Source organism: Dama dama, chromosome 8 (assembly GCF_033118175.1).
Source record: "Dama dama isolate Ldn47 chromosome 8, ASM3311817v1, whole genome shotgun sequence".
NCBI lineage: Eukaryota > Metazoa > Chordata > Mammalia > Artiodactyla > Cervidae > Dama > Dama dama.
In genome coordinates, this window is record NC_083688.1 from 31,824,442 (window position 1) to 31,847,792 (window position 23,351).

A 23,351-nucleotide genomic window follows, 5' to 3' on the forward strand; every position below is an offset into this window, starting at 1 on the left:
CCATACATGACCACTGGAAAAACCATAACCTTGAGCAGATGGACCTTTGTTGGCAAAGTAATGTCTCTGCTTTTTAATATGCTATCTAGGTTGGTCATAACTTTCCTTCCAAGGAGTAAGCGTCTTTTATTTCTTGGCTGCAGTCACCATCTGCAGTGATTTTGGAGCCCCCAAAAATAAAGTCTGACACTGTTTCCACTGTCTCCCCATTTATTTCCCATGAGGTGATGGGACCAGATGCCATGATCTTAGTTTTCTGAATGTTAAGCTTTAAGCCAACTTATTCACTCTCCTCTTTCACTTTCACCAAGAGGCTTTTTAGTTCCTCTTCACTTTCTGCCATAAGGGTGGTGTCATCTGCATATCTGAGGTTATTGATATTTCTCCCGGCAATCTTGATTCCAGCTTGTGCTTCTTCCAGCCCACCGTTTCTCATGATGTACTCTGCATATAAGTTAAGTAAGCAGGGTGACAAAATACAGCCTTGACGTACTCCTTTTCCTATTTGGAACCAGTCTGTTGTTCCATGTCCAGTTCTAACTGTTGCTTCCTGACCTGCATATAGGTTTCTCAAGAGGCAGGTCAGGTGGTCTGGTATTCCATCTCTTTCAGAATTTTCCACAGTTTATTGTGATCCACACAGTCAGAGGCTTTGGCATAGTCAATAAAGCAGAAAGAGATGTTTTTCTGGAACTCTCTTGCTTTTTTGATGATCCAGCAGATATTGGCAATTTGATCTCTGGTTCCTCTGCCTTTTCTAAAACCAGCTTGAACATCTGGAAGTTCTCTGTTCACGTATTGCTGAAGCCTGGCTTGGAGAATTTTGAGCATTACCTTACTAGCATGTGAGATGAGTGCAATTGTGTGGTAGTTTGAGCATTCTTTGGCATTGCCTTTCTTAGGGATTGGAATGAAAACTGACCTCTTCCAGTCCTGTGGCTACTGCTGAGTTTTCCAAATTTGCTGGCATATTGAGTGCAACACTTTCACAGCATCATCTTTCAGGATTTGAAATAGCTCAACTGGAATTCCATCACATCCACTAGCTTTGTTCGTAGTGATGCTTTCTAAGGCCCACTTGACTTCACATTCCAGGATGTCTGGTTCTAGGTGAGTGATCACACCATTGTGATTATCTAGGTTGTGAAGATCTTTTTCGTACAGTTCTTCTGTGTATTCTTGCCATCTCTTCTTAATATCTTCTGCTTCTGTTAGGTCCATACCATTTCTGTCCTTTATTGAGCCCATTTTTGCATGAAATGTTCCCTTGGTAACTCAAGTTTTCTTGAAGAAATCTCTAGTCTTTCCCATTCTGTTGTTTTCTTCTATTTTTTTGCATTGATTGCTGAGGAAGACTTTCTTATATCTCCTGGCTATTCTTTGGAACTCTGCATTCAAATGGGAATATCTTTCCTTTGCTTTTTGCTTCTCTTCATTTCACAGCTCTTTGTAAGGCCTCCTCAGACAACCATTTTGCCTTTTTACATTTCTTTTCCTTGGGGATGGTCTTGATCCCTGTCTCCTGTACAATGTCACGAACCTCCATCCATAGTGCATCAGGCACTCTATCAGATCTAGTCCCTTAAATCTATTTCTCACTTCCACTGTATAGTCATAAGGAATTTGATTTAGGTCATACCTGAATGGTCTAGTGGTTATCCTTACTTTCTTCAGTTTAAGTCTGGATTTGGCAATAAGGAGTTCATGATCTGAGCCACAGTCAGCTCCCTGTCTTGTTTTTGCTGACTGTAAGTAGGCTACAGCAAGCCGATTTGTATCATTCAGATTCCCTCCTCGTACCAGAGTGTTACACTGGGGTAGGATGAATAATTTTGGAAGAGTCCAGGTTCTAAGGTTCTAGGGAATAATGCTTAATTGGAAGAAGAGAACGAAAGACTAGGAGTGAAATGAGGCAGCAAACCTCAACTCTGAAGGATTCAGGAGGTCCTTGCAGGGAAACAGAAAGGGACATAAGATACTATTTTGTTGTTCAGTCGCTAAGTTGTGTCTGACTCTTTGTGATTCCATGGACTGCAGCATGCCAGGCTTCCCTGTCCTTCACATTTTCCGGAGTTTGCTCAAACTCAGGTCCATTGAGTTGGTGATCCCCTCCAACCATCTCATCCTCTGTCATCCCCTTCTCCTCCTGCCCTCAATCTTTCCCAGCATCAGGGTCTGTTGTAATGAGTTGCCTCTTCGCATCATGTGGCCAAAGTATTGGAGTTTCAGCTTCAGCATCAGTCCTTTAAATGAATATTCAGGGTTGATTTCCTTTTGAATTGACTGGTTTGATATCTTTGCAGTCCAAGGGACTCATTGAGTGTTTTCCAGCACCACAACTCAAAAACTTCAATTATTTGCTGCTCAGACTTCTTTATGGTTCAACTCTCACGTCTGTGCATGACTACTGGAAAAATCATAGCTTTCACTATACAGACCTTTGTCAGCAAGGTGATTCTCTGCTATTTAATACACCGTCTAGGTTTTCATTTAGGTTTGTCATAGTTTTTCTTCCAAGGAGCAACATCTTTTAATTTCATGGCTGCAGTCACAGTCTGTAGTGATTTTGGAGCCCAAGAAAATAAAATCTGTCACTGTTTCCTTTATTTCCCTGTCTATTGCCATGAAGTGATGTGAAGATACCATTTCACCCTTTTAATGCAGAGAAGGGGTACTGTTAATGCCCTAAGCCAAGACTCCACTGGAATCCTATAAGTGGACTAGATTTCCCAGGGGAGGTTTTCTTTGGGAGCAGAATTTCAGGATTTTACACATTGTTGGTGGACCTCATCCTGAAAGGTTGCTCATCTTTTTACCTGCATGCACAGTGGACGTGTGAGAAAGAATTGACTCTTGAAATTCAGGATCCAGGGCTGGGAGGAAGAGTTGGTTTAAAAACACATATCCCATCTCAACTAAAAGCTAAGCATCAGCCAGCTGAACTGCAACACTGCAGGGTTGGGAGTAAGGGAATGGAAGGGGAAGTGGCTGATGGAAGAATAACTTTGCCTATTCTCTTGACCAGTTAACTATGGCCACCACAAAACAACTGCCAATAATTTTGTGAGGTTGGGGGATGGGCGCTAATGAAGCAGTGGTGGTGGTTTAGTCACTCAGTTGTGTCCAACTCTTGTGACCACATGGACTGTAGCCCTCCAGACTCCTCTGTCCATGGGATTTCCCAAGAGAAAATACTGGAGTGGGTTGTTTTTTCCTTCTCCTGGGGATCTTCCCAACTCAGAGATTGAACCTGGGCCTCTTATATTGCAGGCAATCTCCTGCATTCCTGGCAGATTCTTTACTGACTGAGCCCCTGGGGAAGACCTATGGAGCAGTGGTAGAGGGAAGGAAAAAAGAAACAAACAAGAGAAAGACCTCATTGCACCTGCATCATAATTCACTTAATAGCACTATGACTGGACCAGTAACAATTATTTGGTTCTCAAAGCATTTGACCAAAATGTGAAATTTTCATTTACTCTGATCACAAAGTATTCCCTGATAAAAAATAAAAGGCATCTGATAAAAGTATTCAGTGTATTTTAGGATAAGTAAAGCATTCACAGTACCAGTCATCTTCACATTAGTTTTGAGTACTTATGATGTAGGTGATTTTACATTTATCTCATTTAATAATCTTACAAATCTACAGGATAAATCCTTATTTTGCGAATAAGGAAACAAATTCCCAGAGAACTTAAGACTTGGTTTAAATCACACAGTTATTCAGTAGAGGAAGTGGGATTAGAAGTAGGACTGTCTGAGATGAATGGACAAAGACCATCTGGTACATATCTACAATGGGATACCACTCAGCCATAAAAAAGAAAGCAATAATGCCATTAACAGCAACATGGAAGGATCTAGAGATTATCAACTAAGTGAAGTCAGAAAGAGAAAGACAAATATCATATGATAACACTTTGTGTAATCTAAAGTACAACATAAATGAAACAGAAACAGACATTAAGAACAGACCTCTGGATACCAAGGGGGAGGGGGTTTGTGGGGAGGGTCTGAGACTTTGGGATTAGCAGATGCAAACTATTACATATAGAATGAATAGACAATAAGGTCCTACTTCATGGCACAGGGTGTTATATTCAATATCCTGTGATAAACCATAATGGAAAAGAACATAAAAAAGAATATCTATATATATGAAAAGTGTTGAAAGTGTCAGTCTCTCAGTTGTGTCTGACTCTTTATATGTGTGCTTAGTTTCCCTTGCTATCATAGGTCAGTTAAAATCTTTAGTTTTCTCCTTCCACTTCTACTAACCATGGGTTTATTTGGAAATGTTTTAGATAGTTGCAGTGTAGCTTAAAGATTGAAGGGGACTTGGGGGGACACCGGGGAATCAGCTAGAAGGTGATGGGGAAAATCTAGGCGAAAATGATACAACTGGACCTGTAAGACAGAAATGGGAAAATTTGAGAGTAAGTTGGGAGGGGGGGAGGGAATGCAAAGATTTGGCAGTGGAGTGGATGGGGACGGGGTGAAGGGGTGAGTAGTAGTTAGTGTCTATATATATCTAAGTGAAGTTGCTCAGTCGTGTGCGATTCTTTGCAATCCCATGAACCGTAACCTACCAGGCTCCTCTGTCCGTGGAATTTTCCAGGCAAGAGTACTGGAGTGGGTAGCCATTTCCTTCTCCAGGGGATCTTCCCGACCCGGGAATAGAACCCAAGTCTCCCGCATTGCAGGCGGACGCTTTACCCTCTGAGCCACTAGGAAAGCCCATCTGTATATATGGCTATCACAGAAAAGCCTGGGGTGGGGGTAGAAGAGGAAGTGGGGAAAGAAAAGAAAGATACTTTCTTAGGAATCAGAGAGGCATCTTCAGTGTCACAGCAAAGCTTTTCCAAACAAAGCAACTGTCGAAATAGCACTCCTTATAGGGCTTCCCTGGTGGCTCAGACGGTAAAGAATTCGCCTGCCAATGAGGAGACCCAGGATCCACCCCTGGGTCCGGAAGATCCCCTGGAGGAGGGCATGGCAACCCACTCCAGTTATCTTGCCTGGAAAATCCCATGGACAGAGGAGCCTGGCGGGCTACAGTACACGGGGGTTGCAAAGAGACACGACTGAGCGAATAACATAGATAATACTTGAAACTTCTCAGCATGTGACTTTCCAGTGATTAAATTCAGTGAAAGTTCCTTTGAATCTTCTCAGTTTTTTGCATTTATCCCTCCAGACAGCCTGTGGCCCCGCCCCCTTTCCGGCCAACACAAGGGTCCAGCGGCGGCCGCTCCCCTTGCCTAGGCCCCGCCCCACCGGCTAGCGTGCCCCTACTTTTGGCGCGTTTCGGCCTTGCCCCGCCCACGCCGCGCGCCCCGCGCGCCCCGCCCACCCCGCGCGCCCCGCCCCCTAGGCGTCCCGCTGGCCCAGACCTAGGAACTGCTTGGGCTTGGGGGCAAGGAGTCGGGTCGCGGGTCTCCGGTGTCTCGGAGGTTGCCCGAGCTCTCCCAGCCTCCCGCCTTCGGAGGAGCCTACCCCGCGAGGGCGGGGCGATGCAGGGGAACCGGCAGCCGAGGGTCCGCTCCGGGAACCAGCCTCATCCCGCGCCCGCCATGAAGCCGGCGGGCAGCGGGGCCTGGGCCCACAGCCGCGCCGCGCTTGACCGGCTGGAGAAGCTGCTGCGCTGCTCACGCTGGTAAAGACCGACTCTCGAGGGGGCTGCCGGGAGGGTCGCGGCGTGGCCAGGGGGCTCCTCAAACCTCCGATTTCCTCCTCTCATTCCCGCTCCCCTTCCCGCCCCCTGTTTGGGCGGGCGAGTAGTGTTAGTACCTGCCCAGGGATCTGGCGTGCTGCAGCCTAGGGGGTCGCGAAGAGTTCCACGCGACTTACGACAACAGGGATCTGGTGTTCGTTCTCCCCAGTCTGGCCCCCATTCAGTCCTTTCCCGGAGACTTTCTGTCTTTCAGTTGCACCAAACACCATCTAAGATGGTAGTTTTTGAACTTTAGCGGGCAAAAGAGTCTAGAGGTGTGGCTAAACAGGAGGATCCCAGTTCCCGCCTCCAGAGTTTGAATCGGTTAGGGCTGAGGCATCTGCACTGTTCACCTTGCCCCTGGTTCTTGTGTCCAGGGTAATTTCAAAACCTTAGGCCCAGGGCTGTAAGGTTTGAAGAGGCCTGCTAAATATAAAGCTGCAGTCACTTTGCTGAACTGGCCCCTTTGACCAGTTCTCCGTCGCAGCCTTATTTGGGGAGGGGAAGTTTTGGGTACCCTTGTTGACAATTGACTGAAGATGCCAGTGTAATGGACACTGCCAATTGCTCATTCAATTCCACATTTCCTTGGTTTGATCAAAGACTGTGTGGTTTGGGATTCCAGCTCCTAGAGCTGCTATGTGTTATTAACTTTTGCTTATTTCCCTTCATACTGTTATACCATAGGAATCCTTTCATTTCAAGGTTTTCATTCCATCATTTTTGTGTCTGGTACTCCTTGCTTCTCCTTTTCCTGTAGTTTCTCCTAATATAGAGGTCAAGAAGGTCTATAAAAACAGAAAAGGGTTTGTCTCACTTTTCGTGCTCAAAAATCATTTATTGAGCCCCTGCTGCGTGCACATCGCAGTATTTCTGCATCACTATCACTCTGGCAGCTGTTCTCTCTGCTTGTGACTGTTCTGTCATATTTCTTTTTTGGACTTTGTTTTCTCACTGTGATTTCCAACTTGCAGAACTTAGTTGTACAGAAAGCATAAGTAATATAGCAACTTTTTCAAATTGAAAGGACTTAACTGTCAGAGTTTTGTACTTACATTTTGTTTTACAAAAACTTAAACACTTGTGACGAAATGACATCATAACACTCTAGAAAAGTGGCATGTTTGTACATGAAGACATTCTGATTATGTGTGTTTTCCCATAGTTCACAGGTCATCCATCTGAGAATAAAAAATTTCAAACAAACCGGCTCTGCCGGTTGTTAAAACAGAAGCAACTGTAGTCACACCTTTAAAATAAGTCAATGAAAGTTAGACATTCAGATGGTACATTTCAGCATGGAAGGCGTGAGGATAGCAGCATGTTGCTTCACTAGACAGTAGAGTTCGACTATTGGGGTGGCCACTGTGGTGATTATCATAGAACAAGTGATTGACAATAGTTGTCTTTTTTTTTTTTTTAATTTGGCTGCATTCAGTCTTAGTTGCTTCACCTGGGACCTTTTTCTTTTTTTGTTTTGTTATGTGGGAGATCTTTCCTTGGCGGCACACGGGGTCAGTAGTTGAGTCACTTGTGGGCTTAGTTGCTGCAAAACTTGTGGGATCTTAGCTACCCAACCAGGGATGGAATGCGATGCATTCCCTGCATCGCAAGGCAGATTCTTAACCACTGGACATCAGGGAAGTCCTACAAGTGTCTTATAAAAATGCAGAAATACAGCCTGCTTGCTGAATGGTTTGGGGGAAGGTGGACAAAAGAGGTAATCTATGGGAATAACCTATAGGTTGTCCTCAAATCTAATAAGGCCAGTTTCAGTTTTATCCCCACCAGTATTTTTCCAGTTTTACTAAAGTGAGCAAACAATAAGAGCCAAAAGACTGAAAGTAGACATCAGTAACTAGGTCCAGACTTTTAATACAACTCATCCTGCATGGTTAATAATATTTAGCTCCAGTGATTGAAAACAAAAAATTAATATGTGAACCACTGATGGATTAACTAAATCTTAGCTATTCCTTTTGTGCTTGTTTTAACATAGGGCTCTGCAAACTCTAAGAGTCATATGGTACATATTTAAGGCTTTGCTGGCCACACACTGTCTGTTCTTTTATTTTTTACAACCCTTAAAAACATAAAAAAATTCTTTTTTTAAAATTTAATTTAATTTTTTTTTTATTAGCTGGAGGCTAATTACTTCATAATATTTCAGTGGGTTTTGTCATACATTGATATGAATCAGCCATAGATTTACACGTATTCCCCATCCCGATTTTTTAATGAAAGGTTGTTGTTGAACGATAAGACGCGGGATTCTTGGCCTCCGGAGGAGATGAATTCAATCCGGGACCAGAGACGAGGCTGGATCGCTCAGAGCTTTTGTGTAATAAAGTTTTATTAAAGTATAAAGGAGATAGAGAAAGCTTCTGACATAGGCATCAGAAGGGGGCAAAAGAGTACCCCCTTTGCTAGTGTCAGCAATGGAGTTATATACTCTGCAATGAATCCAAAGAATGTCTGGAGGTTGCAAAGACCTCACCAGACCTACTCTCATAATTTACATTTTAAGATAACAGAGTTGGCCAGAAGGTTTAATCCAAAGATTGTCCTCAGGCAGGATACATCCTTGTAAAGACCAGACCTACTCCCATAATTTATGTTTTAAGATAACAGAATTAGCCAGAGGGTTTAATCCAAAGACTGTCCTTAGGCAGGATACATTATTGTTATATAATCCTAAGGAATGTAGAGGAAAAAAAGTAAAAAAGTTTGTCCTTTCTTCCTCCTTCAATGTCCCAGACCTCTCTCTCCTTGGGGACCCCTAGACTTCTTATCAACCTGCCTAGGAAATGACTCTCTCATTAGCTCGAAGGCTATACAAAAACAGGCTTGATTTGGTGCATAGGCAGTAGTTTGCAAAACTATGTTAAAACATCTCAAGGTTAAAAAATCCTTTTTGATGGGAAATTTAGTGTCAAATGGGGTTTAGTGTTTAGAGATGATCAGTGTTCCTCTTCCTGTCATTGCACATTTGACATTGTCTGTGGCGAGTAAAGTATGGGAGAAAACCAGCCCAGTCTTCCCACTTAGGCTTTGTCTAGTGGCCGTATCATAGCTTGAAAGGAGCAACTCAGGATGTCCTGCTTCTTGCTTTTGCTGCGCATCATTCAAAACAACATCATATTATCTGCAGTTGTGTGTCAGTATGTCCTTTTTATAGAGCTTCACAGTTTTACCCAGTGGGCTAGTGATTACCCCAATTACCCTGCATTCAGCTTGCAGCTGTTATCCATCTCCCTGTTCCCAGCTGTCACCTGTCCTGTGTAGCACATTGTATCTGTTTTGGAGCAAGCATTACTGGTGGGTGAGGGTGGATTGGCTACATTACAGGGCATCCTTTCTTGACCTTTAACATGAGTGTGACTTCAAGGCGAAGCTGATGAAATTGTTCAAGAGGCCAGATGTGACATGCCTCACAACTAGATAGTAGCTATTTAAAGATTTGGAAAAATGGTGGCAGGAAGACTGTCGGTTTGAGAGACTGATAGAAAGCATGAGAATAATGTGTTCCTAAAGGAAGTAGGAATTAGGAAATGTAGTGGGAAAGCCCAGGTGTCATTTGTCACTGTTTTGTGAGTTAAAATAATTAGATACCTCTTGATATATATTTTTTGGTGGGGGTTGGAGTTTAGCATCTAACACAATTTTAACTTGGAATTCTAGTGACTTTGTAAAAAATTGAAGTGTAGTTGATTTACCACGTGTATTAGTGTCTGGTGGACAGCAAAGTGATTCAGTTATCATATATGTACATTTGTTCATATTTTCCATTATGGTTTATTACCATAAACCATTGATAGTGAATATTCTCTGTGTTGTATTATAGGTCCTTATTCTAATGATTTTTTAAATCAACTTTTAGTAAAAAGTAAAAGCATAGTTTCGTGTTTTTTAAGATAGGTGATTTTATTTTTCTAAATTATCTCATCATTTTATTAATAGTAAAGGTGGTTGACATTGTTTTGAAGTTGCATAGCTTAGTGGTTAAGAGAATGGATTTTGGATCCTGGCTTCACATCCTGGCCCAGTGATTTTGGACAAATTATTTCATCTTTATATGTTTCATTTTCTTCATCTGTGAGATTAGTTAGTAGTTTTTTACTTTGTAAGTTTGTTAAGAGAATTAAATGCGTTAATATTTATAAGGTACTCAGAGCAGTGTGTGTTCTGTTTGAATTGCTATATGGATGCTTGTAAAATAAAGGATAGAATTCCTGATGCCAGCATCAGGAATTTGTCTTTCTTCACTAGTTCTGATTGTTCAGAGGCATTTTTACAGGCCATCGATCCTTTGATGGGATGATTATTGCCTTCATTGTTAGGACAATGAGCAACCGCTGAGGCACTACCTGTGTGCCCTGATGCTTTCCACCCTCAAGGAGGGTATCTTTAGCTGTAAGAGGTGAAATGTGTTACCTAATACACAATCTAGGGTGAATTAGGGGCTGCAGAAATGAGTACTTGTGTAGGCTAATGGAGGAAAGCTTCCTGGGCTTTTGAATTGGGATTTGGATAGACTTTTATAGGTGGAGCCGGATAGAAGATTATAACAAATGAAAATATGCTAAAAAGTATATAGAATAACAAGGGAGTGAGTCAGGTGGGCAGAGTTAGGACAAGGTCAGATCCTAGATTAGAAGCATTGTTACTCCCTAAGGAAAGCCACTTATCAACCTTTCCCTGGACTCTGGCATCCTCATAAGTAAAATGAGGAAAACGGATGACTTGATTTTTCAAACTCTTTCCTGTTCTCAGATTCTGGAATTATTAGCGTGTTTTGGATGCAAAATATCATTTAAAACTTTTTAGTTAAGTTGGATATACACATAGAAAAGGGCACAAACCATTGTATAATGTCCTCCAAATTGTGGGATTTGTTTACTTCTGTGATATTTTGATTTCTTTGATTGACACCTGTCTCTTTCACTTATACTACACATTTCATAAGGGTAAGTTCACATTTGCAGCCACAGTGTTGGACATATAGTTTCTTAGTGTTTGCTAAATTAAGGTATTAAAGCATTTAGGTTAAGGTTACATTGCAGGTGGAAGTACAAGAGGACGTTGTTAGTTCATTTGAAATGCCAGGAATCCTCTATAGGTTCCTGGGGGATAATTACCCATAGTAAACATCGACTAAGGCATCATCATCACATCCAGTCCCATCATTTCATGGCAAATAGATGGGGAAACAATGGAGACAGTGACAGACTTTATTTTCTTGGGCACCCCAAATCACTGCAGGTGGTGACTGCAGTTATGAAATTCAAAGATGCTTGCTCCTTGGACGAAAAGCTGTGACAAACCTAGACAGCATGTTAAAAAGCAGAGACATTACTTTGCCGACAAAGGTCTGTATAGTCAAAGCTATGGTTTTTCCAGTGGTCATGTACAGATGTGAGAGTTGGACCATAAGGAAGGCTGAAAGCTGAATTGATGCTTTTGAACTGTGGTGCTGGAGAAGACTCTTAGAGTCCCTTGGACTGCAGGGAGATCAAACCAGTCAATTCTAAAAGAAGTCAGTTCTGAATATTCGTTGGGAAGACCCATGCTGAAGCTCCAATACTTTGGCCATCTGATCCAAAGAGCCCAATCATTGGAAAAGACCGTGATGCTGGGAAACATTGAAGGCAGGAGGAGAAGAGGATGACAGAGTACAAGATGGTTGGATGGCATAACAGACTTTGCTGCAGTCCCAAGGGGTTGCAAAAAGCTGGACAGGAGTTAGCAACTGAACAACAACAAGAACAACAACGCTTCAGGGCACATGCAAAGGTGCAGGTCTTTTCCCTAGGGATTTAGGGCTAGAACCAGGACATGCACAGTCCTGTGACAGGCTACACAGACTTGATGTTATTTAGGGCTTGTGACTGCTAGGGAAACTTAGCAGACACATTGAGCACCCTTTAGTTACTGACCTCTGTAGCAGAGGAGATGGTCTTGCAAGTGAAGTTACTGTTATGCAGGTCTGGGCCTGAGGAGAGTTTCAGGCTCAGAGTTCAAATTTGAAAGTTACCAGCAAATACATGGCAATCGAAAGCATACTCCTGGAAGTGAGTGGGAAAGAGGGTATAAAAATATCGACTTAAAAAGTCACAACCTAGAATTTGAGAGTTATGTTTTATTCGGTGGGAATTTTTAGCACTTCCAGCACAGGAGACAGCAGGTCAAGTAACCCTGAGAGAATTGCTTGGGGGCTGGGAGGAGTCAGTTTACATAGAAGTTGCAACAAAAGGTGGGTAGTCTGAATATCAAAAGTATTTTTGTGAATTAAAACTAGATATCTCAGGTTAAGGAATTTAGCACTTTTCTAAAGTGCTGCACTCAATATGCCAGCAAATTGGGAAAACTCAGCAGTGGCCACAGGACTGGAAAAGGTCAGTTTTCATTCCAATCCCTAAGAAAGGCAATGCCAAAGAATGCTCAAACTACTGCACAATTGCACTCATCTCACATGCTAGTAAAGTAATGCTCAAAATTCTCCAAGCCAGGCTTCAGCAATACGTAAACAGAGAACTTACAGATGTTCAAGCTGGTTTTAGAAAAGGCAGAGGAACCAGAGATCAAATTGCCAACATCTGCTGGATCATCAAAAAAGCAAGAGAGTTCCAGAAAAACATCTATTTCTGCTTTATTGACTATGCGAAAGCCTTCGACTGTGTGGATCACAATAAACTGTGGAAAATTCTGAAGGAGATGGGAATACCAGACCACCTGACCTGCCTCTTGAGAAACCTGTATGCAGGTCAGGAAGCAGCAGTTAGAACTGGACATGGAACAACAGACTGGTTCCGAATAGGAAAAGGAGTACGTCAAGGCTGTATTTTGTCACCCTGCTTATTTAGCTTCTATGCAGAGTACATCATGAGAAACGCTGGGCTGGAGGAAGCACAAGCTGGAATCAAGATTGCTGGGAGAAATATCAATAACCTCAGATATGCAGATGACACCACCCTTATGGCAGAAAGTGAAGAGGAACTAAAAAGCCTCTTGGTGAAAGTGAAAGAGGAGAGTGAATAAGTTGGCTTAAAGCTTAACATTCAGAAAATTAAGATCATGGCATCTGGTCCCATCACTTCATGGGAAATAGATGGAGAGACAGTGGAAATTGTGTCAGACTTTATTTTTTTGGGCTCCAAAATCACTGTGGATGGTGACTGCAGCCATGAAATTAAAAAGACGCTTACTCCTTGGAAGGAAATTATGACCAACCTAGATAGCATATTAAAAAGCAGAGACATTACTTTGCCAACAAAGGTCCGTCTGGTCAAGGCTATGGTTTTTCCAGTGGTCATGTGTGGATGTGAGAGTTGGTCTGTGAAGAAAGCTGAGCGCTGAAAAATTGATGGTTTTGAACTGTGGTATTGGAGAAGACTCTTGAGAGTCCCTTGGACTGCAAGGAGATCCAACCAGTCCATCCCAAAGGAGATCAGTCCTGGGTGTTCATTGGAAGGACTGATGCTGAAGCTGAAACTCCAATACTTTGGCCACTTGATGCGAAGAGTTGACTCATTGGAAAAGACCCTGATGCTGGGAGGGATTGGGGGCAGGAGGAGTAGGGGACGACAGAGGATGAGATGGCTGGATGGCATCACCGACTCGATGGTCATGAGTTTGAGTAAACTGCGGGAGTTGGTGATGGACAGGGAGGCCTGGTGTGCTGCGATTCATGGGGTCTCAAAGAGTCGGACATGACTGAACGACTGAACTGAACTGATGTATGGGAAGATGCATTCCCGGCTCACAGAAGTATTCCTTTCATAGGCATCTCAGCTATTTGGGGCCAGTGGCCTCTGGGCTCACTGTAGGGAGTGGCTGCACGTTACTGACTGCTGGATTGGGGGTATTGTTTTCCCTCCTGGTTGCCCTTGCTGCTGCTGCTAAGTCACTTCAGTAGTGTTCAACACTATGCGACCCCATCGACGGCAGCCTACCAGGCTCCCCCGTCCCTGGGATTCTTGCCTGGAGTGGGGTGCCATTGGCTTCTCTCCTAGTTGCCCTTAGGGCTCAGAAAATCAGGGTTGAAGTCGCTGACTGTGATCCTTGTTTACTATACGGCAGGAATACTCCATCTCTCAAAGGTGAATGCCTGTGTCTAAGCCGTGAAACTCAGTATTTGAACATCAGGTAGGGGAAAGAAGTGAAGTGAAGTGAAGTCACTCAGTTGTGTCCGGTTCTTTGCGACCCCGTAGACTGTAGCCTACCAGGCTCCTCCATCCATGGGATTTTCCAGGCAAGAGTACTGGAGTTGCCATTTCCTTCTCCAGGAGATCTTCCTGACCCAGGAATTGAACCCAGGTCTCCCGCTTTGTAGGCAGATGCTTTACCATCTGAGCCACCTGGTAGGGGAAGTGATACTTTAAGGACCGGAGTATCAGCAGTTACTTAGATACTGTTTTGCTTTGATAGAAATGGAATATATTGGAAGACAAAATAACCAAAACTGTTTGAGTTGGATATACATGATATTCTCTGTGGCTTATCTGTCTCATAATAGCAGATTCTATTCTATTAGACATTAATGTATAGAATTCTGTTAACCCCTTTGATGTTTGACTCATTGATGTATTCAATATTTATTGACACTAAATAATTAGATATGCATATGACACCAACTTATGGCAGAAAGCAAGAGTTTCTTGATGAAAGTGAAACAGGAGAGTGAAACAGTTGGCTTGAAACTCAACATTCAGTAAACAAAGATCATGGCATCCGGTCCCATCACTTCACAGCAAATAGATGGAGAAACAATGGAAACCATGAGAGACTTTATTTTGGGGGGCTCCAAAATCACTGCAGATGGTGACTGCAGCCATGACATTAAAAGATGCTTGCTCCTTGGAAGAAAAGTTATGACCAACCTAGAGAGCATATTAAAAAGCAGATACATTACTTTGCCAGCAAAGGTCCATCTAGTCAAAGCTATGGTTTATCCAGTAGTTATGTATGGATGTGAGAGTTGGATTATAAAGAAAGCTGAGTGCAGAAGAATTGATGCTTTTGAACTGCTGTGTTGGAGGAGACTCTTGAGAGTTCCTTGGACTGCAAGGAGATCCAATCTGTCCATGTCCATCCTAAAGGAAATCAGTCCTGAATATTCAATGGAAGGACTGATGTAGAAGCTGAAACTCCAGTACTTTGCCACCTGATGTGAAGAACTGACTCATTTGAAAAGACCCTGATGCTGGGAAAGATTGAAGGCAGGAGGAGAAGGAGAGAACAGAGGATGAGATGGTTGGATGGCATCACCGACTCAATGGACATGAGTTTGAGTAAGCTCTGGGAGTTGGTGATGGACAGGGAGGCCTGGTGTGCTGCAGTCCATGGGGTCACAAAGAGTCGGACACAACTGAGCGACTGAACTGAATAATCAGACATGAATTATTTTTCCCTGTGATTTACTTGAATCTGACATACAGAATAACTGTGCAAAATAATATGCTTTCCTATCATTGTCCATATTCCTTTATTTGCTAGCAATTTTATTTTTTCCCCTCAAGAAAAAAACCCAGGTTGTTTAATTAACTTGGTGAGCCTTTGCAGTTTGGTAAGTGTGTTGGTCCACGCTTAAAAACAGCATGGGGATTTTCTGAAATGCATGAGCACTGTAGTAGCTGTCTTTGTGTTTGTTGTTATTTAGTCGCTAAATCAGGTCCTTCTCTTTTGCGACCCCATTGACTGTAGCCCTCCAGGCTCCTCTGTGGAATTTTACAGGCAAGAATGCTGGAGTAGGTTGCCATTTTCTCCTCCAGGGGATCTTCCGGACCCAGGGAAGTCTCCTACTTGGCAGAAGGATTCTTTACCTCTGAGCCACCAGGGAAGCCCAGTAGCTATCTTGCCTAATACTAAATAGCAGTTGATATCTCATGGAAACTTAGGGACCAATTCAGTTCAGAAATAGGTCTGCCTCAGTATTGTGATCACAACTGAATTTACTTTCTTTTTCTTCTTTGCAAAGAAAATTTTCTGTCAGTAAGACTTTTAAAAAAAAATTTGTTTTCCCGACTTATTTCTTCACTTAGTTATAATCCTCTGATTACAGGTCTTTCTAAATCAACTACATGTAAAGTAACAAAAGTATGATGGCAGATGGAAAAAAGTAAAGTAGCTGAATTTTCAAGGTGCAGAAATCCGGTTACCATGCAAGTGTATTTTCTTATTCCTCTGGAGTTTTTCCCCTATATATCAGGCAAAATACAGGGTGGAGATAAAATAGTATTGCTGATATAAATGCATTTTTGTATGTAGTCTTCTGCTTGATTCATTCCCTAAGGATTTATTGAAATCACATAGCACCATGCTAGGTAGGTAATGGTGTGTTGGGGAGCTCAGAAAAAAGGAAAGTCAAGATTTCTTGTCCGTAGGACTACGATCTATTTGGAGACTTAAAAAAAAAAGGAATCAGGAAGATAAAATACAAAATACTTAGTTTTCTTTTTTTTTTTTTAAATTTATTTATTTATTTATTTTTTCAGTGTGTTTTGTCATACATTGACATGAATCAGCAATAGATTTACATGTATTCCCCATCCCGATCCCCCCTCCCACCTCCCTCTCCACCCGATTCCTCTGGGTCTTCCCAGTGCACCAGGCTCGAGCACTTGTCTCATGCATCCCACCTGGGCTGGTGATCTGTTTCACCATAGATAGTATACATGCTGTTCTTTTGCAACATCCCACCCTCACCTTCTCCCACAGAGTTCAAAAGTCTGTTCTGTATTTCTGTGTCTCTTTTTCTGTTTTGCATATAGGGTTGTCATTACCATCTTTCTAAATTCCATATATATGTGTTAGTATGCTGTAATGTTCTTTATCTTTCTGGCTTACTTCACTCTGTATAAGGGGCTCCAGTTTCATCCATCTCATTAGAACTGGTTCAAATGAATTCTTTTTAACGGCTGAGTAATATTCCATGGTGTATATGTACCACAGCTTCCTTATCCATTCATCTGCTGATGGGCATCTAGGTTGCTTCCATGTCCTGGCTATTATAAACAGTGCTGCGATGAACATTGGGGTGCACGTGTCTCTTTCAGATCTGGTTTCCTCAGTGTGTATGCCCAGAAGTGGGATTGCTGGGTCATATGGCAGTTCTATTTCCAGTTTTTTAAGAAATCTCCACACTGTTCTCCATAGCGGCTGTACTAGTTTGCATTCCCACCAACAGTGTAAGAGGGTTCCCTTTTCTCCACACCCTCTCCAGCATTTATTGCTTGTAGACTTTTGGATAGCAGCCATCCTGACTGGCGTGTAATGGTACCTCATTGTGGTTTTGATTTGCATTTCTCTAATAATGAGTGATGTTGAGCATCTTTTCATGTGTTTGTTAGCCATCTGTATGTCTTCTTTGGAGAAATGTCTGTTTAGTTCTTTGGCCCATTTTTTGATTGGGTCATTTATTTTTCTGGAATTGAGCTGCAGGAGTTGCTTGTATATTTTTGAGATTAATCCTTTGTCTGTTTCTTCATTTGCTATTATTTTCTCCCAATCTGAGGGCTGTCTTTTCACCTTACTTATAGTTTCCTTTGTTGTGCAAAAGCTTTAAGTTTCATTAGGTCCCATTTGTTTAGTTTTGCTTTTATTTCCAATATTCTGGGAGGTGGGTCATAGAGGATCTTGCTGTGATTTATGTCGGAGAGTGTTTTAAAAATATGGAACGCTTCACGAATTTGCGTGTCATCCTTGCGCAGGGACCATGCTAATCTTCTCTGTATCGTTCCAATTTTAGTATATGTGCTGCCGAAGCGAGCACCAAAATACTTAGTTTTCAACATTGGTTTCCAGAGCCCTGCTTGATGCCATGTGTGGAACTTTAGAATATTTTGGTCGTAAGTCACATGTTAACTTGGCTTATAAAGCTACCTAACTAGATTAGTAAGCCCTTTAGGAAGGAGTATAATGCAGTCAGCTTTGTGTCCTGTGTGTATCTGCTGTAGAGTACAGGTTCTGCAGAAGTGAATGATACGGAAACAATATTCCAAGTGTTTCTATGCTTCTTTGTTTAGTGTCACTTTTATTCTGTCATCCTGGAGAGTATTTGGAAAATGTGTTGGGCTTGAATAGTGTTGGAAGAGGAGGAACTGTTGATATATTCTAGACTGGGGACAGTCTGAGCAGTCCTCGGCTTGGCATTGGACTTAAGGTGTTTGAGAAATGTTAACAGACACTGACGGGTGTGATAAGAGCAGTTTTTGCTTTGGAGTAATCAAATTATGAAGAACTGTTTAAAACTGAGTTTTAAAACCTGAAAGTAATACATGTATATGCCAAAGAATTAAAATAACACAGTATACAGTCATTCAAGATTTGTTAAATGAATGACAAGTAAGTCTGAACCTTCTTCAAGAACCCACTGCAATCAATTACTTGTGTGTCCCTTAAGTGGTTCTCCATTTGTATAAGCACTTTGTACCTCAGATGAGAGGATACCAATCATCAGGTAGATGTATCATGATTTATTTAACCATTTCCTTGGTAGAAATTTAGTTTCCAGTCTTGTGCTATATAAACACAAGACTTAGCCTAGAGTGAATGTCCTTGTCCATGTGTTTTTACATGTAAAATTTTAAAATTGAAATTATGCCTGAACACAGTTGACAAAATCAATGACTGAACTACTGTAATGAAACATTCTTTTGCCTCATTCCTGTCACCTTTGAGTTCTGTACTCCAGGTGCAGCCTCTTTCATCTCTTAGTTCTTTTAACTTCCACGTGACCAAATGTGTTTCTATTGCTAGTTCTAGATTTTTTTCCATTTTGGACATTATTTGTTTATTTTGTAACTTAACTACTCTGAAAGATGACTTTTCTGATTACCAGTGATCAACTTTCTACTGTGGAAGATGACTGGATAGCGTATTCAAAGTACAAAATAATTTTTAGTCATTGCTGTGAAGACCTAATATCCATTGTCTCCCTTGAGATGACTTGTGCTATTCTGAATTCTTTAGAAAAATATGTATGTATATATATCTAACGTTTTATCTTAGTCCCTGGAAGCTTTTGGTATCTTGTTTAGATAGATATCTTTACTATTTTGAAGTTTCAGTTTTGCAAGCTTCTGAGATTATCTGAAAAATAACTTGCTGGCAGTAGAATAGTTGAGTTAAAGTTTGGCACATTTAAAATTTTGATAGGTATTGTTTGTTTGTGATAAGAATTCTTTTATTCCAGGGAGTCTTCTCAGCGGAGCTCTAGACATTTGAGGAAGTCTCACTTTTGACAGAAATTGGTGTCACCTTCTGTGTAGGGAATCTATTCTTTGAGCTCTTCCATTAGAATTCTTTTGAACTACTTCCAGCTTTGGCTATAACACTCCTCTCCCTGCTCCCTCCCCTAACTCATACAGGCATGCACTTTTCATTCACTCTCCCACTGTCTTTTCTCATTTAACAGCAATAAAAAATATTTTCAAGGTCATTAATTAAAATAATTACTATAGTTGACCAGTTGTTTATAGTACTGGATTCATTTCTAATTGCACTGTAGTATCTTGTTGCTGGGGTGAAGGGTAAGAACTGTAGATCAAGAAATTCATTTTAGGAAGGAAATTTATGTTTATAAATAGAATCAAGTCATTGAGTCACGTATTGGCAGAGAAAGCCAGAAGGCTCTGGGCTGCATCCTGAGGGTACACCTCCACTGAGAAATAGGAAAAGAAAGAACTAAGGAAGTATTGAACTCAGCAAATTAAGAAAATTAAAACTCAGGGAAAGTTTCAGGAAAGAAGGTGAGGTTGATGTTATTTCACAGGGATGTCGGGGAGAATGAGGACCAAAACATGTTTTGGAGAGCATTGTGAACAGGCGGATGGGAGTTAAAGCTAGGAAGAAAAGGCAGATTAGCTCAGTGGTCCCCAACCTTCAGGATCTAACGCCTGATAGTCAGAGATGGAGCTGATGTAATAATAATAGAAATAAAATGCACAATAAACGTAATGCTCTTGAATCATCCCCAAACCCCACCCACTCCCCACTCTAGTGCATGGAAAAATTGCCCTCCACGAAACTAGTCCCTGTGCTATAAAGGGTTGTGGACTCCTGGATTTGCTGGTGAGATTTCTTACTTAAGATGTTAAATATACAAGAAAGGGAAGAGCTAGAGTGGACGGGAGAGTTGGGGGTAGGGTCTAAAGGGTTTTATTTTTTTATGTTGCAGTAGAGATTAGCTTTGCATGTTTAGATGCAGCTAGAAGATGAAAGGTGGCTATAGTCATGTGAATAGACTCTTTTAGAAAGCAGAGAAGATAAGGGATCCAAGGACAAATAGAGCAGCACATTTTAAGAAGGAAGAATGACTGAAGGAGGTCTTTCCCTCTGAACCTGGAGGGTGGGGAAGTAGGAATAAATCTGGTAGGACAAAGCTCACACTGTTTGGCTTCAGTAAGATTAATGGGATTTAGAGCTTGGGCATTGCTTTAGTAGTCTATTCATTTGTTTGTTTACTCACAGAACACCTACTACATCATTTTAGTAGAGATACAATGGTGAGGAAACTACCTGATGAGTTTTAGAGACAAGTTTGTATGTATTTCTGTCTTTTTATAGTGGTTATTCAGAGCCTGAGTGCAGGCATGGAAGGAGCTGACTGAGGGGTCTGTCTAGCATTGTGGATTGGCATTCTTGAGTTTCTGAGAGGTTGGTAAAACTAGGGTGATGGTGAAGATGGTGCTGAAGCGTTTAAAACTCTGTGGCCTGGGCTGGTAGGGAATCCAAGCAGCTAATACTGAATGGAAGGCTCTCCAGGTGGAGAGCAACCTGAATGTGGAGGTTTGGTCAGGGTGACGGGATAAAAGGGAGGGGGGATATTATGATAAGAGGACTTTTGGTCACACCACTTTTGAGATCTCAGAGGCAAAGCTTGTAATGAAGTAGAGTTTAACACACTTATTCGGAGATCAGAGGTTAGGTTTGGTAGCTCGAATAATGAACAGAAATTATAGGACCAGCGTGAGCATTGTAGCGGAGATCATCTGAATTGCCAGAAGTTGCCGGCACCAGTCATATTTTTGTCACTTTGTTCTATATAGTGTGATAGAGAAATCAGATGTTCTGAGTTTTTAAAAAGTGATGGGTTTTATAATGTCAGTGAGCACCATTTTCAATATCTTGAGAATAACATTGTGGGCGTGCTCTGTTTTTAGCACTCTTGCTGAAAGCTCAATTTCACTTTAATGTTCATATCTATTAAAATGTGCAGTGTGATGCATTTGATCTTTCAAGAAACTTAGAGAGCTATTTTTATTGATACGTGAGATGTGTGCAGAGATAATTGGATAATAATGATGTAAATACCGAAAGGTCCTAGGGTTAGTATAATAAACTAGAAAAAGTTCATTTTTAAAAAGCTTTACTTCTGTTTTTTCTTACTTCATTACGCCCTCTGACTTTAATGACTTGATCTGTGTTTATTAGTTAAGTAGCTTTACCTTCTTAGGATTATCAAACTTAGCAGGTGTTTTTTGATGGACAATGCTGGGGATACGTAATTTTCTGCAGACCGCCAGCCTGACGATTCCTATTCCCGGTTGCTTTAAAGAATAAAACAATTTCCTGTAAGTAGAAAGAATAGCTGCATTTCTGAAAAGACATCTGTAAAAAATAGATGGCTACTTGACAACAACTGGAAAGCAATTTTTTTTAATGGGAAACCATAAATTTTTATGGTCAAGGGGACCAGATGTCCTATTTTTCTATGACAGTCTTGGTTTACACTTGCTATTCTATCCAGTTATCACTCCCCTTCACTCTCAGAAGTATTTTCATTTGGACAATACACTGTACAGTCATTCTATTTGTGGGTCTCATTTTGAGATTTATGGTCTACACTTTGAATCATGAATTGAAAGAAGTGGCCAGTGGTTGGTTTTATTTGAAAGAGGTTCAGAGATATTGAGCAAAGTTGCTTCTTTCTATGATTTCTCAGCGTATGCATTATAAAAAGTGTTACAGTTTGTCCTGAGTTCAGTAGTTGCTATTTGAATTCAGCAGATGTGTGATGATACAGTATTTAATCAGGGAGTTACAGCCTTTCAAATGAATATGACCTTAATATCTTATGTTTTGAGAAACAAGTACAGTAGTGTTGGGTCTTGGACTCGTGAAACGTTGGGTAAAAAAATGTTTAACAGTGACCTAAGTCTTGATTATTTTTCTTTCTTCAAACAGCACTAATATTCTGAGGGAGCCTGTGTGCTTAGGTGGATGTGAGCACATCTTCTGTAGGTAAGTAATGGTGGCTTATGATAGATAGACACACACATTTAATGTAAGTGTATTTTTTTAACCAAGGTAATTGTCACGTGATCATGTTGATACTAGTATTACTTTCTGTTGTATAACTCTCATGGACTGCAAAATGACTTAATGTACATTATCTCCTTTTGATCCTTTTATTTGTCTTAATTTACAAATCAGAAGCTAAAAGGTCAAAGAGGGTAACTTATCCACTGGTACAAAGCTTAGAAAATAGCTTTACTGTTTGGGGAGAAAGTTTGGGGGAGAAAATTAATTACTATATAATTTAAATATGCCTCTCTTACCCTTCCAGTTAATTTTGAATCTAGGCCTCTGCAAATTGTGAAACCTAAGTTCTTATCATTTACTGTAGTAGTTTCTGAAGGCTGCCATAACAGAGTACCAAAAACCAGGTGACTTTGAGAACAACAGAAATTTATCGTCTCACAGTTGTGGAGGCTAGAAGTCTAATAGCGAGGTGTTAGTGAGGTTGGCCCCTTCTGAGGGAGGTAAGGGAGTATCTGTACCATGCCTCTCTCCTACCTTCTGGTGCAGAATCTTTGGTTTCTGGCAGCATTTCCCTTTAGAGATACATCACTCTGCTCTTAGCCTGCAAGTTCCCATGGCAGTCTCCCTCGTGTGCCTTTTGTTGTTGTTGAGTCACCAAGTCGTGTCCGACTCTGCGATTTCATGGACTGCAGTAGGCTAGGCCTCCTTGTTGCTCACCTTTTCCCAGAGTTTGCCCAAGTTCATGTCCATCACATTGGTGATGCCATCCAGCCATCTCATCTTCTGTCGCTCTCTTCTCCTTCCACCTTCAATCCTTCCCAGCATCACAGTCTTTTCCAATGAGTGGGCTGTCCATATCAAGTGGCCAGAGTAGACTATTTGTGTCCAAATGTCCACTTTTTATAAGACTAAGAATACCAGTTATATGGGATTAGGGTGCTCACTCTAATGATCTCATCTACACTAGATCAGTTACAAAGACCTTGTTTCCAGATAAGGTCACAGGTCCTGGGGTTTAAGACTTAAGCATCTTTTTGTGGGGGGACACAATTCAAGCCATAACAGTTCCTATGAAATTATATCTACTACAGCCCTGGCTGAGAGGTTAGAATGTTAGATTTTCACCTCATCTTATTTCTTATTCAAGAGGAAATCAATTAAAGGAGTGAATGTCTTAGTTTAATTGTCTGTGAGACAGGGTTAATATATCCTCCTTTGAATCAATCTTTTAATTATTTCAAGTTATGACTGTGATTATCTGGCATGAGCAAACTGCGATATGAAGTGTAAGCACATGTGAAAGTAACACACTGTGTCACTTGGGTGCGCTGGGGACTGTGGGAGGCGGCTGTGCTTAGGGTCTGAATCTTAT

At 41.4% G+C, this 23,351-nt stretch overlaps 1 protein-coding gene and 1 non-coding gene across 4 annotated transcripts in view; one reads left to right on the top strand and one right to left on the bottom strand.

Moving 5' to 3' along the window:
• The first annotated feature begins 5,377 nt into the window (after nucleotides 1-5,377).
• The window catches only part of BARD1 (BRCA1 associated RING domain 1), an 84,493-nt gene continuing 66,519 nt past the window's right edge, over nucleotides 5,378-23,351 (top strand). The window contains exons 1-2 of one of the 3 annotated variants that reach the window (XM_061148812.1): nucleotides 5,378-5,659; nucleotides 21,902-21,958. In XM_061148812.1, the coding sequence (XP_061004795.1) occupies nucleotides 5,517-5,659; nucleotides 21,902-21,958 (200 nt within the window). In that variant the 5' untranslated portion in view covers nucleotides 5,378-5,516. The remainder of the gene's footprint in view (nucleotides 5,660-21,901; nucleotides 21,959-23,351) is intronic. The other 2 variants (XM_061148813.1, XM_061148814.1) reach the window with 2 other exon arrangements.
• LOC133061098 (U6 spliceosomal RNA) lies at nucleotides 17,380-17,486 on the bottom strand. Its single transcript, XR_009693928.1, has one exon. It is a non-coding gene; the product is annotated as a U6 spliceosomal RNA (small nuclear RNA).